Consider the following 12,991-nt stretch of genomic DNA (forward strand, 5'->3'; position numbering starts at 1 on the left):
AAAATCGCCTGTCCCAACATGGACAAAGGCGTCCGGCGACACCCCTCCGGGTGCAATCGTCGCAGAGAACAGATTATCTGTCGGTTCTACGTATCCATGCAGACGGCAAAAATTAAACGACCAAATTGGTCAACTCATAGCCGTCTGACTAAAATAACCTATGAAGAACGAATTTCCTAAATACCGGATGCCCATAGGCATCAGTCGGTAACCGGCTGAAGTTCTCACTTAGGTCATTTATTTAAAAATTGCACCTCACCCCAATTGGGGCAAGAGTTCAATGGCTATGAAGTCTCTACCAAGACGGGCATAAGCCGTCTGGGTAGTGACTGAAACGCCTGTTGGTGTACAGCTGTGCACTTGGTTTGGGGCAATCACTACTGTGATTGATTGACTTACAAACATATCATGCTATTTGCAGCATCAGACGTTTCCAAGTCAATCAACCAGCTCCAATTGAAACCAATCACACAGCCGTCCAGGGGCAAAGACAGCCGGACTACTGATTAGTTAGGCAAGAAATCGCCGCATGCTTTTGATAAGTTAGGCGAAAAAATTCAAATGCTAAATGATAAAAACCGACTTAGTCGGTGCAATTCATAAAAGTCCATCCAACCAAACGGTTGTAATGGATCGAATGTTAACCGGACCCCGTCCGGGAGAAAGAAATTGTTAATTAACCCGGCTCCATAGCCGGTAAAAACACAAATACTCGGCACGCAGGCCGGAAAAAGCAAGTTTTGGCATATAGCCGCTGAATAAAAATTAAAAAAGCAAAGATTGGCATACTGCCGCTGAAGGGTCACTTCTGGGCTGCAGACGGAGCCTCCGGGTCCTCTCCCTTCTCATTGTCTGAGGGAATTTCCTGCGCTTCGCCAGGACCAGGAAGCTCAGGCGCGGACGGCTCATTGTTGCTGAGCCAAGCTTCAAAGGAGGCAGGCTCTGGCTCGCCTTGCTCCCGCAAGTACACCACGTACTCGGCGTAGCTGTGCGCCAGTGCCCAGACGCGGTAATCTGTGTCTGGGTACAAGGCAGCCCAGGCAATCTTCATACGGGCGTCGTTGTCAGCGTCACTCTCAGCAACCAGGCGATTTTGCTCCGCCTCCAGGGTTGCTGCAAAGTTCTTCTGAGCCTGCGCAGCGTCCTTCTCTAGCCTCTCAACCTTGGACTTAAGTTTGCCAAGGTCCGCCTGGGCCTTCTTGAGCGCCTCATCAGCCTGCTTGGCGCTCTCGTCTGCCTTTTTCTGGGCCTCCTCCGCCCCCTTCTTGGCCGTCTCAGCATCAGCAGCCCGCTGGTCGGCCGCCTTCAGATCTAGCTCAAGCTTTTGGACTTTGGACGCCTGTGTCATAATTATTGCTTTAGTTTCAAGTTCATTTACGATAGTTGAATGCAAAGCAATATTATCAGCGTCTATGGCAGACTTCTTGGCCCTTTTTACCTCTTCCCGTTTGCGGGAATAAGGACGTTTGAGCCCGTCCACCCGCAGCATGGCCTGCAAAAAGCAGGCGGTATAAGAATTACAGGCGGGGTAAAACACTTGGAAATAATAACATTGAATTGACAAGTTTCCTACCTCAGCCAGAAGGGATAGAATGCGTTCAAGGTTGAACGTCTCTATCCCAGGGATTTCGTCCTTATCCCTCTTCCGGACGGCCTCCAGCATGGCCTTGGCATGCTTCTGGACGTCTAGCCAGCGGGGAGATTGAGTTTGATCTGCACCACAATCAATAGGTGATGAGTGCGAAACTAAGGCAGCACCTATTTGTTGCCGACCGTCTGAGGATGACGTCTGTTGGGAGTGGGATTTCACCCGTAAAGGCCACCCCAGCTCAAGCGGGGATTCAAAAGGGTTCTTACCTTCAGAGCCGACCAAGCGGGAGACGCTTGCGGGCGTGGTGAACCCCGCGGCTGCTGAGGGGTTGCCAAGATCAAGGCACACGCTGCCGCCTACCTTCTCGAGTCGCCCCGCTATCCGCATCGTCCTAGCCCCGGCTGAGGAGCCAGGAGTTGACGCAGAGGCGGACTTTTTTATTTTATTGAGAACGGCTGGGGCCTCCTCTCTAGCCCGTTTGAGATTCTTCTCAAACGATTTCCCAACTTCTCCCCCCTGTGAAAATAAACAAGTAAAGGTTAGTATCCGGGCAAGACAGTCTATAAAATAAACTTAAGAAAGGGACAGGCGCTCAATACCTTGGCCCTGACCTCGGCCGCAGCTTTCTCCGCAAGTTCTTTGCGGATGGCCGCAGAAGACCGCTTGGGAGTTTTCTCCGTCTGCAGCATGTTCAATGCTTCTTCTGCAAAAAGAAAGAGATTGGTCAAAATCATAAATAAATACCGATAGAAAAATACTACAAACGGTATGAACTCAGGTGCATACGTTTATTAAACATGTGCCCTAGCCCGCAGGCGGCTAAGAAGCATTCATCCCTGAACCAGGCGCTCTTGGGAATCCAGTTCTTAGGAACTTTTATTGTTTCCCCGGTTGACAGAGTTGCGTCTGTGAGGCCGAAAAAGTCTGCCTCAATTATTTTGTCAAAGTCTTCCTCTGGGATCCGGGGAAGAGCGCACTTCCTGCCCAACAAGTCAGGCTTCTTATTGTACAGACGGAATTCATAATTCTCCCGTCTGGTTGGGGCTGACATCAGGTAGAACCTGTGCTTCCAGCCATCAAACTTGGAGACCTTGTCCAAGGTCATCATATATTGCGGCTGCGTGGTTAGAGTATACCACACTCTCCAGCCGCCTAGGCTCCTGCTGAGGTAATGCATGCTTGCAAAAGCCTCCCAGCCGGGGTTGAGCCCTTGGAATTCGCAAGCGGCAACATACCCCAGAATGTTGGTCCAGGAGTTGGGGGTAAGTTGCCAGAGCCCCAAGCCGTAGCCTCTCAAAATTGCCTTCACCGCCTGGTGAAGGGGGAAGCGAAGGCCGGCTTTGAACGCCGCCTCATAACAGCCAAAATAGTTGTTGGCGTTCTCTTAATCATCCCCCCAAGCGATGGTGCCCAGCTCAGGCGGCACCCGGATCTTATACCCGTCTCCAAGCGGGTGCATTTTCTTAAAGCTCTCTAAGTTTTCCCCCATTTGGATCCGGTCTTTGGAGGAGACGTGGATGCTGAAGGGATCGTCCTTCTCACTCCATTTTTTCCTTTCTTCCTCCTCGCTATCCGGAAGAGGGGGCAAGTCATCGCTGCTCTCGGAGGTAGAGGCGGAGCTGTCACTCTCCGACTCCCTCTCACTTTGGTCCATGGGGGCAGAGGCGGCATCATCGCCGCCTTGATCACACTCGTCCAAGAAAGAGTCAGCAGGGGTTGAAGGGGCGCGCGGAGGGGATCTCTCCAGAGCCGTCTGGTCTCCCTGACCAGACGTTTCTCCCTCAGGCGTTCGGCTGCCTGAGCCTTCGCTTCTGTAATTTGGATCATTGGCCGTCTGCATTGTCCGAGCCATGGTGTCCTGCACAGACACATAACTGGTCGGAATCCATGGCAAAGGGTGGTCCCAACACCCCGAGCCGGCACTCCCAGTCCTAGACTCATCCGTCCCTGGTGACCGGCTGGACTCTAACCTAGGCTGTGCCGTGTGTGTTGGTGATGCATCCATTTATCGCAAGAAATATGTACAAGCGGTGAAAAAAGAAAAGAGCTGAGAGAGACAGAGACGGTACCTTTGGATTTGGTATCTAAAGGAAGGCGGGTCCGGCTGGGTTGCGGAAGAACAAAGTTTCTTGCTTGCGCCTGACTCAAACGGATGACTTCTGCTCTCAAAGTTTTTTCTCTCTAGAAAATTTTGGTAAAATGTACAAAATAATGAGGGTAAAACAGCTATATGTAGAGGGTAAATACAGGGACATTTCCGTAATTTACCTAGAAGGTGAACGGTTACTCTGTAACGGTAAAATTACCACCTATCGAAGCGTGACATGTGTCACAGATGCCACGTGGCATGCCACGTCACATCTGTGAGGGGCAAATGTTTAGGGTATTTTTACCCTGCCACGTGGCCCAATCAGAGGGTGACACGTGTCAGCCTCAGATTGGTCCAAAATGGACCAATCCCTGCTTGACACGTGTCATTCCAGAAATAAAGGGGAAAAGGCGGCCTTCAGGCCCAAATCCCGAGAACGCCGGAAAACGGCGCAGCCCACCAAATGATTAGGGTTTAGTGAACTAATCAGGGGCAATTCCCAATGACCCTATAAATAGGGAGATGTCCCTCATTTCAGGGGGACGTTGGATCATTTAATACACCTGCATTCTCTTACATCAGAGAAACACCTGAGCTTGGAATCCGAGCAGATACCCACCTAAATTTCCGTACTCTTTATTCCTTTTCAAGTTACTAACTTGATCGTTGGAGGCGGAGCACCACCCGTCAGGTGTCTCCGTTTGTTTTGCAGGTACAGCTCATCCCGGATCAGTCTTCGTGTTGTAACTCTCCCGAGGGACAAAAACCCCCAAAACAACAATGACATAGCTAGATAAGACTACATAATGTCAGAAACAAGACTACACAATGCAATGGATAAGACTACACAATGTCATAATTAAAACTACATAATTAATGTCAGAAACAAGACAATACAATGCCAAGCCAAAATACTAAGTGGTCATTTTTACCCGTACAGTTCCTGGAGTAATTTCTGCTTAAACTTCTCTTCCATTTCATTAAGCGATGTCTTAGACAACAAGACTTGCAATGTATCGAATTTTCGATTCAGTTTATCTGCCTCCATCTTCTCTTGTTGCATTTGGAGATTTTTCTCCTCCAACTCTAGTTGTCTTTGCTTCCTCATTTCCTTTTGTATATCAAAATCAAGTTTCTTTTGTTTAAGGCTTACCTCAACATCACGTTTATCATTGTAAACTTTCATCTGTTCACCAACAACAGTCAAATCTTCTGATGCTAACCCTTTGCCTTTTCTTTTGGCCTTGGCTTTCTTAACACCTTCAGGGCGACTCATACCTCCAGATACAAAGCAACTAGTAGCATCGTCTCTAGTTCTTTTACCACTATCGCTGCTCTCTTCAAGTTCTTTTTCCGCTTTGTGTTCAGCATCAACTTTCTTTCTTTCTTCCTTATTCAGACCCCACCTCATGAACTTTCTCCACTTTGGATATTCATTCACCTTTCCCCACGCAAATTGAAATTTAAAATTCCTTGGCGGATTTTGACAGGACCTTCGAAACAATTCATGGGCATTTTTTACCACATCACTATCATTGTACCCACTTCCCGTTATTTTACCAGCTTCTTCCATAACACTTGCCCAAATGAGTAGGTCAGCAGCCATCCTCCTCCAATGAGTCTCCAACATGTTCTTGTTCCGCTCTGGAATTTCATGTGGTCGAGATAGATGAGCCGCATCATATTCTCGATGTATATCTCTCCAAAGGTCAGCAAATTTTCTATCTTTGCCAATAATTGCGTCTGTGCAATTGTTGAAGTAAGCCTCAATTAGAGCTTCTTCCTCTTTAACAGACCAGTCACGGGTGTTTGTTGCAACTGGAATTGGCTTATTTCGCTCTGGCGGATACTGTGGTGTCTCTGGAACGATTTCTTCTTCATCACTAATGAATTGACTATTACTTCCTTGATAGATTTGTGGAGACTGGTTGTAATTTTGGTGAGTTGGTGGAGTTGTTTCTTCTGGAGGTGGTTGTTGTGGTGGAAAATTAGGAAAATTTGGAAAATTACCTCCAAACATTTGAAAAAACTGAGAAAATTGTGGATGATTCATAAGTGATGAAGGATCAAAGTCGTTCAGATTTTGTGAACGATTGGGATTACTAGGATCCATTTTTACTTTTAAAAAAGGGAACAAAATATCAAAAAAATTTAGGGGAAAAAAAATTACACACTTGAATGATACAATTATGAAATTTAAAGAGTAAAAAAACGATATTTTCATAGTATCAAAATATTGAAAAATGGATGTCTATTTATAGATCAAGTTTTTTTTCCGTTGGTAATTTTAGTTTTTTTTAAAAAATAATTTACTGTATACAAAATAGCCGTTTTACACTAAAACGGTAATATATTTACTGTTAGAACAAAGCTCTTCCAAAAAATGACACGTGTAAGAAGATCAATGGCTGACAATTAAACTCACCACAACATTGTATTTTTACCGTTGAAATATTAATTAATGTTAACTTTATGGTGGGCCCCACACAAAATTAATAAAAAAAAAAAAAGAAAAAAACACAAAAACCTGCGCCATACCCCACCAAAAGTCAGCAACAATCAAGTTGAGAAAATTTTCTCCAAAAGAAAAAAATCTCATTTTTTCTAGATTTTTTTTGAGAAATTTTGTTGGTGGGATACTTTTTTTGGGGGAAAAAAAATTCTAGAGGAGAAAATTTTCTCTATTGCAAGTGCTCTTAAAGCTGTAAAATTTTCCTCTCTTGAACCACCAATTTCACCACTGTATTTGCGGCGGCTCCGCCGCCAAATTAAAAGAAAACCCTAATAAATAATGGAGAAATAAGGGACATTGTTAACCCTAAAGGGTAGATGCATCATCCTAGCTCTTCCATTAAAGCTCCTGTTCAGTTTCTTCATTGAATTTCTTGTTTATCCATGGAAGCTGTTCTTCGCTTCTCCATTGAAGCTACTCTGTTACTGCTTGATGCGATTTAATTTGACTATCCCAAACACCTTCATCTTCTTCTTCGAGCTCCATTAATGGCGGATACCAAACCTTAACACCATTTTTGGCGGCTTTGCCGCCGAATCTAACGAAAACCCTAAGTAAAAATATAGAAATTAAGGGAATGATTAACCCTAAAGGGAAGGTGTTTTCGTTTGCTGGTTTGATTTCCCCCCTCCTATTGGTATTCACCATTGATGGAGCTTGTGAGCTTCTTCATTTCCAGGCCCAACAGAATTCTATTTTTCAATAAAGCTCTTGAATAACTAAATTAGGGGTATTGGGAATCCAAATTGATGTTGCTGGGGAAATTTAATTTACTCTCATGAGCTTGCTTTTAAGTTTGAAGAAGAAACCATGAATTGGAACACGTTGCAAGAAATAAATTGGGCAGGTGAGAGGAGTTAACCATAGTTAACTTTGTCCTCTTAACGTCGGTGTAACAGAGAAAATCCATCTAATATTTGTTGCCCAAATTGCCCTTACTTTTAGAAGTGAAAAGACGGACGTATCCTGATTTAAACACTCCTTGTTTCTATCAGATATTAACTTGGATTTTCTCGTTAATTACTAAACCCTTTTCATATTAACCTCCAGCAACATCATACGCATCCTTCTTCAGCAAATGATCGCTGTCATCCTTGAAGAACCTAGCTTTATCAGCATATCAGGCAAATTTCACAATACTTTCATCATAATCATTAGAAGGGTTAAGAGTAAGTCATGATATTGCCATCCAGTGATTAGGGAAATTAAGAAAAGACTTGAAGAAATTAATTGGACTTAAGTTAGCTTTTGTTATGAATAGGATTCAGCGTCAAACAAGTTAGCACTTGATATTCATTGTTCGCACAAATGTTTTAAAAAATCCGGTTTACATTAAATTGTGAACGGCGGATGGCGGCAACAAATAGAAAAGAACTTTGTTACCAATTTCATTCATACGTCACACATTTCATTTCTTCTCTCTTCTTCTTTTTTCTCTCTCTTCCTCATAATTTACTTTCTCTCTCTTCCTCAATTTTCTCACTCTTCCATTTTGACTTGATTTTCTTCAATATTTTGTGATTTGATCTGTTTTGCTTCAATTTTTAGTGCTTTGATCTGATTTTCTAACTTCTTTTTCACTTGCGAACTTGTTTCTTGCTAATTTCAGGTTTGTTACTTAATTTTTTGTGCATTTTTATTAGTTTTTAGTGGATTTGATTCGATTTTTAGGTTTTTTTAATTTTGTTCTTCTACTCTTTTGTAGTGCTTATTTACTACTAATTTCTGCAATGGTGAAGAAGAAGAGTAAAAATTTGGAGTTATAGTTAGATGATGTTGATCTCAGTGTAGGTTGGGTCACTTTTGTGAGAATTTAGGTTATTTTTGAAAAAAAACAAAAAACTAATGAGATTTATGGAAATTTTATGTGAAGATATTGGTCACTTTTGTGAAAAAAAAAAGTTACTTTTGTGAAAATATGAGTCACTTTTGTGAAAAAAAGGGGTTAAGTTTGTGAAAAAAAGGGGTTACTTTTGTGAAAAAAAGGGGTTACTTTTGTGAAAAAAAGGGTCACTTTTGTAAAAAAAAAAGTCACTTTTCTAAAAATATGAGTTACTTTTGTTAAAAAAGGGTCCCTTTTATAACAAAAAAGGGTCAATTTTGTGAAAAAAAAAGTTATTTTTATGAAAATATGAGTCACTTTTGTGAAAAAAAGGGGTCACTTTTGTGAAAAAAAGGGTCACTTTTGTAAAAAAAATGTCACTTTTCTTAAAATATGAGTTACTTTTGTTAAAAAAGGGTCACTTATATAACAAAAAAGGGTCACTTTAATGAAAATATTACTGTTCACATGCACAAAATGTCGATGTACAATAAAATTATTGTAAACCGGGGGCATGCAAAAGTTTTTGCATTGTTCGATGGCTATTTTGGTAACATTCCAAATCAAGGGTAAGAGAGACAGAGAAAAGACAGTAGTTTTCCGTTAAGAGTTAAATGTTAAAGAGTAAATCAACTAGATGTATACTTTCGTATAGGAGGAGTTCATCATAATAATGCCCAAAGAAAAAGAAAACAATATTACTGATCAGATCTCTGTAACCTAAATATCTACAACATTATTGTGTCTGTTTTATATTTCCTTCCACTTACCAAAACATCCTTGCTAGGTATCTTAATATATCAATCATCAACAACTTTCTACCAGACCCAGCTAGCCAGCCAGCCAATCTTTGGCATAAAATTGGCCTTTATGACTACTACTCTCAAAATGTCATACCTGCACACCCTTTTATGTTGACTCTGCATTGAAGGAATATATGTCAGCAGGGGCATTGGTGCAGCTAACAGCAGACTGCTTGAGTCTAACAACGTCGCCATTATGCTTGTTATGATCGAGATACATTACTACTACGGATATATCATCATGGAAATGACGCCTTATGCCTTTCTCAATATTTTTAATATCGCTATATCTAAGCTCTCTCTTCCTTGCAGCTTCTTGTAGGGCAGCTGTCACTAGTCTTTTGGCAATTCCCTACAACATAAACAACCAACATTAGGTTCAATTGTCTGCAGAAATTTTACTGAAGTTTAACACAAACAAATTACAGTTTCTCCACAACAAAAATGATGTCTCATTTCATTATTGTAACATACAAGGAGTTACCATTATGCTGGTATAACATTCTACTTTCCTTATCTCATATATTTAAATATAAGCAAGAAAGCAGTACAACGGTTGATTTACTACATTGTTTTTATTTTTATTTATTTTTATTTTTAATTATAGAACTTATCCCAGACTCTTCTAATGATACGTTAGTGTGTAAAAATCACTCGGTAAAGTCATCTGATATCATGTAAATGTAACCCCTAGATCATCAAGGCCAGTCTTACCAAGAGGGCTACTATTTTTACAGTAGTTTCATTTCTCTACAACCCCCCTCCAAAAAAATAACCTCGGAATAAGGATGATCGCTACTCTATGGTTTATACAACAGTAAGACTTGAGAACATGGTTTATAAAGCAACTAAAAAAAGAAACTATTTAAACTCACCGTTCTAGAATTCTTGGAAACCATTTCCACCACAGTTTGATCAGACAATTGTTCCCAAAGACCATCTGATGCAAAGATTAGAAACAAGTCTTCTGGCTCAAGCTTTCTTTGAATTACCGATGGTTCAGCTGTCATTGCTGGACGTTTTAAGGAAATGGGGTAGACAAACTGCTGATATATAGGGTCTCTACTGAAATCTGGTTTTTTAAGGTACACATCTCCAATGGATCTTGATACCTGAAAAAGATAAGTTGATCATAACAGCATCTTCATCAGATGCCTTTTCTCAGATAGAAACTTAAAGTAAGCATAACAAACAGCAAGGAATATATGAAGACTACTTATAGTTCTTAATTGTTGCTGAACAACTACTGCTTTTCGTTTATTGTTCTCATCTCCATAAATATTTATGCTTTGCACATAAAGATTTGAAAAACAGCCTTATCAAAAGGACATAGTTAAATACTCTGTATCTAAAAGAGGTAATAGCATTGGCAAAGCACCTACCAAAATAATAATACACGGTATACACTACTGTACTCTTTAGTAAATATCTCTGATGCAAAAGAGAGGAAATTTGCAACTTGCAAGGCCAATTTTCCATTGGATGCATAAACTGTATTTTATTAGTCGCATAAAGAAAAAGGACAACTTACACAGTCACACAAATGTTCTAATATACAACGGTAGAAAAACACGCATTCATTTAGCAAATTCACTTTTCAAGCATTTTTGGTTCAAGTTGCAAAGCATACATTCTATTTTGAAACTATCTTAGGCAAGTTTTTTTAAAACAAAGCAAATTCTCAAACATAAAAGCCTTCAAGCAGAAAGGATACTGAGGTCAGAACAACCACCATTATCATAAAATGTGAACATTTAAGATAAAATGATTTTAAAAATACACTATTAAGGTTGCAAAACAAATTCATACACACAAATGAGTGTTAACCATTTAAGGCATGCTATTACGGTTGCAAAAGAAAATGAAACACACAAACAAGCATATACTTTGCAAGTAGCAATTAATAAACTATTCTCCTGCATAAGGCGTAATGCAGCTTCCAAATAGCCGTCCACATCAAACAAAGGCACACAACACCCTATTGCAAACCTGTAATATACAGCATACCAGGAGAAATGAAGACAATTGTTGAAAGGCTCAATATCACATGCACCCATCAATCCTCACTGTTCTGTTTGAAAGAAAACCACACAACCACCACCCTTAGAGGCTCCTGCAGAAGCCAAGTCTTGGGAGGTGAGATGTATGCTTCCATATGTCTTCAAGAGAACCTCAAGAAAGGATTATTTTGAACTAAATTAAGGACAAAGGTAGCATAAATAAGTAAAAGCAGACTAAATAGCATGTAGTCCACTCACATCTAAAAAATGCACAAAACACCCAAACGGCCATAAGATTAGAAAGCAATGAATAGATGATTACTTGTATAATCCCCTTGATCCTCCAAACTCCACGACTGTATACAACGATATGAGAGTCATCAGGATGAAGTGCCTCAACCTCCCTTCTAACCTCCACTTCTGACACATTATGATCAGTTGATAACCTCTCAGCCACAACCACTTCCCTTTTCCTAACAGACACTTTTCGACCCAGCACTGCTCTCGAGTCACCAAGATTGGCAACAAACAATTCATTATTGACTACTGCACCCAGTAGGCAACATGATCCCACAGAAGCAATATTTGGCTGCACTGATAAATTGCGCTTTACTAAACGCAAGAATTCATCCTCTGTTGCACTAAAAGCCTTCTTAATCACTTCAACTGATAACCCTCCATGCTCGGAAGAAAATTCTGAGATAATCACATAAACTTGTCAGCTCGTAAAACCTATTATTAAGAGAGACCAAAGAATCCAACACAATTACAAGAATATGAAACAGAAACACAGCATATGAACCACCAAATTAAATAATTCACCAAAATTACAAAACCCCATAACTTTTCATCTGCCTAAGTCAATAACCAACAAAATCCAATTAACAAGATGAACCAAAATTCAATATCTAAACAAGAACCAACCTAGACTCAGACCAAATTGGTTTAATCTATACAAAACCCAATATCACAAATCAATCATAAAACACAATTAAAATCAAAATCAAACAAAAATCAAGAAAACTAACAAAAGGATGTTATAATCAAATCATAAAACTTACTATGGAGGAAAGAAAAAAGATGGGAATTGACAAAACGAGAAGCTTCAGGACCACCATGACCATCATAAACACCCACATAAGTAGCAGAAGGAGAACTATAAACCTGACTTTGATCTTCAAGAGATGAATTAGCTTGAACTACAGCTATTGAATAATCTCCATAAGCATGAGGTTTCAGATCCATATGCCACAATAATCCATCGCTTCTCCTTCCTAAACACCTCTCCAATGGCTTCATACAACTTCTCAACATTCTGGGTATCTCAGATTTTGATGAAATTTGGCGAAAACCCAGAAAAAATCGCAGAAATTATGGTTTTGATTGATAGAAAGTTTGAATTGTGAGAATGAATCGAAAATCGGGGTTCCTAAAATTTTGATGGGGTTTGGTTAAAACCCATAAAGATTTACAAATTAGATGATTTTATAATTGAAATTTAGGATTGTAAGAGTGAATTGGGATTGAAAAATTGAGGAGATTGAGAAGAAATTGGGGGAAAGGTGTGAAATTGGGAAGGAAAAATCGTGTTATGAAGACGCGTGAGAGAAAAGGAAGAAGACTGACTCATGATACTTCTACTCTACGCGTGAAGTAAAAGTGAGGAAATTAAGGGAACGTTATTTTTTTTCCTTTTTCTTTGCTTTGACTTTGTTTTAGAAAATTAGAAGCTTTTTGAATTTTAACTAGTCTTTTGGCCCGTACAATGTACGGGCTTGTTATTAGTTGGTTTTTTTTTTTTTTTTTTTTTTGCACGTTTGATTTGATTATTATGTAGACGTCATTTTTTATTTGTGTGTTATCTTATGTGTCACTATGACTTTTTATATTTGCATTTTATATCAAATATGAGACTGAAATGTATTTCTAAAAGAGAGTATGCATGGTCTTTTGGAAGATAGATTTGCAAAATATTATTTAATATATGTCTAGAGTAACTATGTTTACATAGGATAGATGGGGTATGAGATTTCATTCTTCGTCGTGTAGCATCCACATTTGTGTGTTCTTTTTGGACTCCATTTTTCATGTCGTGGATTTTGCGTTATGTGGTACTTTTGTCTTGAATTTCTTCTATTTCTGGGAATGTGTCGTCATTCCTATGAAATAATATA

The 12,991-nt window shown here is 40.0% G+C and overlaps 1 protein-coding gene across 1 annotated transcript; it reads right to left on the reverse strand.

Moving 5' to 3' along the window:
* Positions 1 to 8,693: 8,693 nt before the first annotated feature.
* On the reverse strand, positions 8,694 to 12,459 carry LOC145635932 (putative protein phosphatase 2C 63). The gene is made up of 4 exons (XM_081687317.1): positions 11,879 to 12,459; positions 11,140 to 11,513; positions 9,693 to 9,929; positions 8,694 to 9,169 (listed from the first exon to the last, which is right to left on the reverse strand). The coding sequence occupies exons 1-4, from the start codon at positions 12,129 to 12,131 to the stop codon at positions 8,924 to 8,926; spliced, it is 1,110 nt and encodes a 369-aa protein (XP_081543443.1). The 5' UTR covers positions 12,132 to 12,459; the 3' UTR covers positions 8,694 to 8,923.
* Positions 12,460 to 12,991: the final 532 nt, after the last annotated feature.

This window comes from Chenopodium album, chromosome 6 (assembly GCF_948465745.1).
Source record: "Chenopodium album chromosome 6, dcCheAlbu1.1, whole genome shotgun sequence".
Classification (NCBI taxonomy): domain Eukaryota; kingdom Viridiplantae; phylum Streptophyta; class Magnoliopsida; order Caryophyllales; family Amaranthaceae; genus Chenopodium; species Chenopodium album.

Coding starts and splice junctions, on each gene's coding strand:
- LOC145635932 (XM_081687317.1), bottom strand. CDS start 12,131: ATGTTGAGAAGTTGTATGAAGCCATTGGAGAGGTGTTTAGGAAGGAGA. Junction 9,930..11,139: donor GGATCAAGGGGATTATACAA/GTAATCATCTAT, acceptor TATCTTTTTCAG/GTATCAAGATCCATTGGAGA. Junction 9,170..9,692: donor TTTCCAAGAATTCTAGAACG/GTGAGTTTAAAT, acceptor TTTATGTTGTAG/GGAATTGCCAAAAGACTAGT.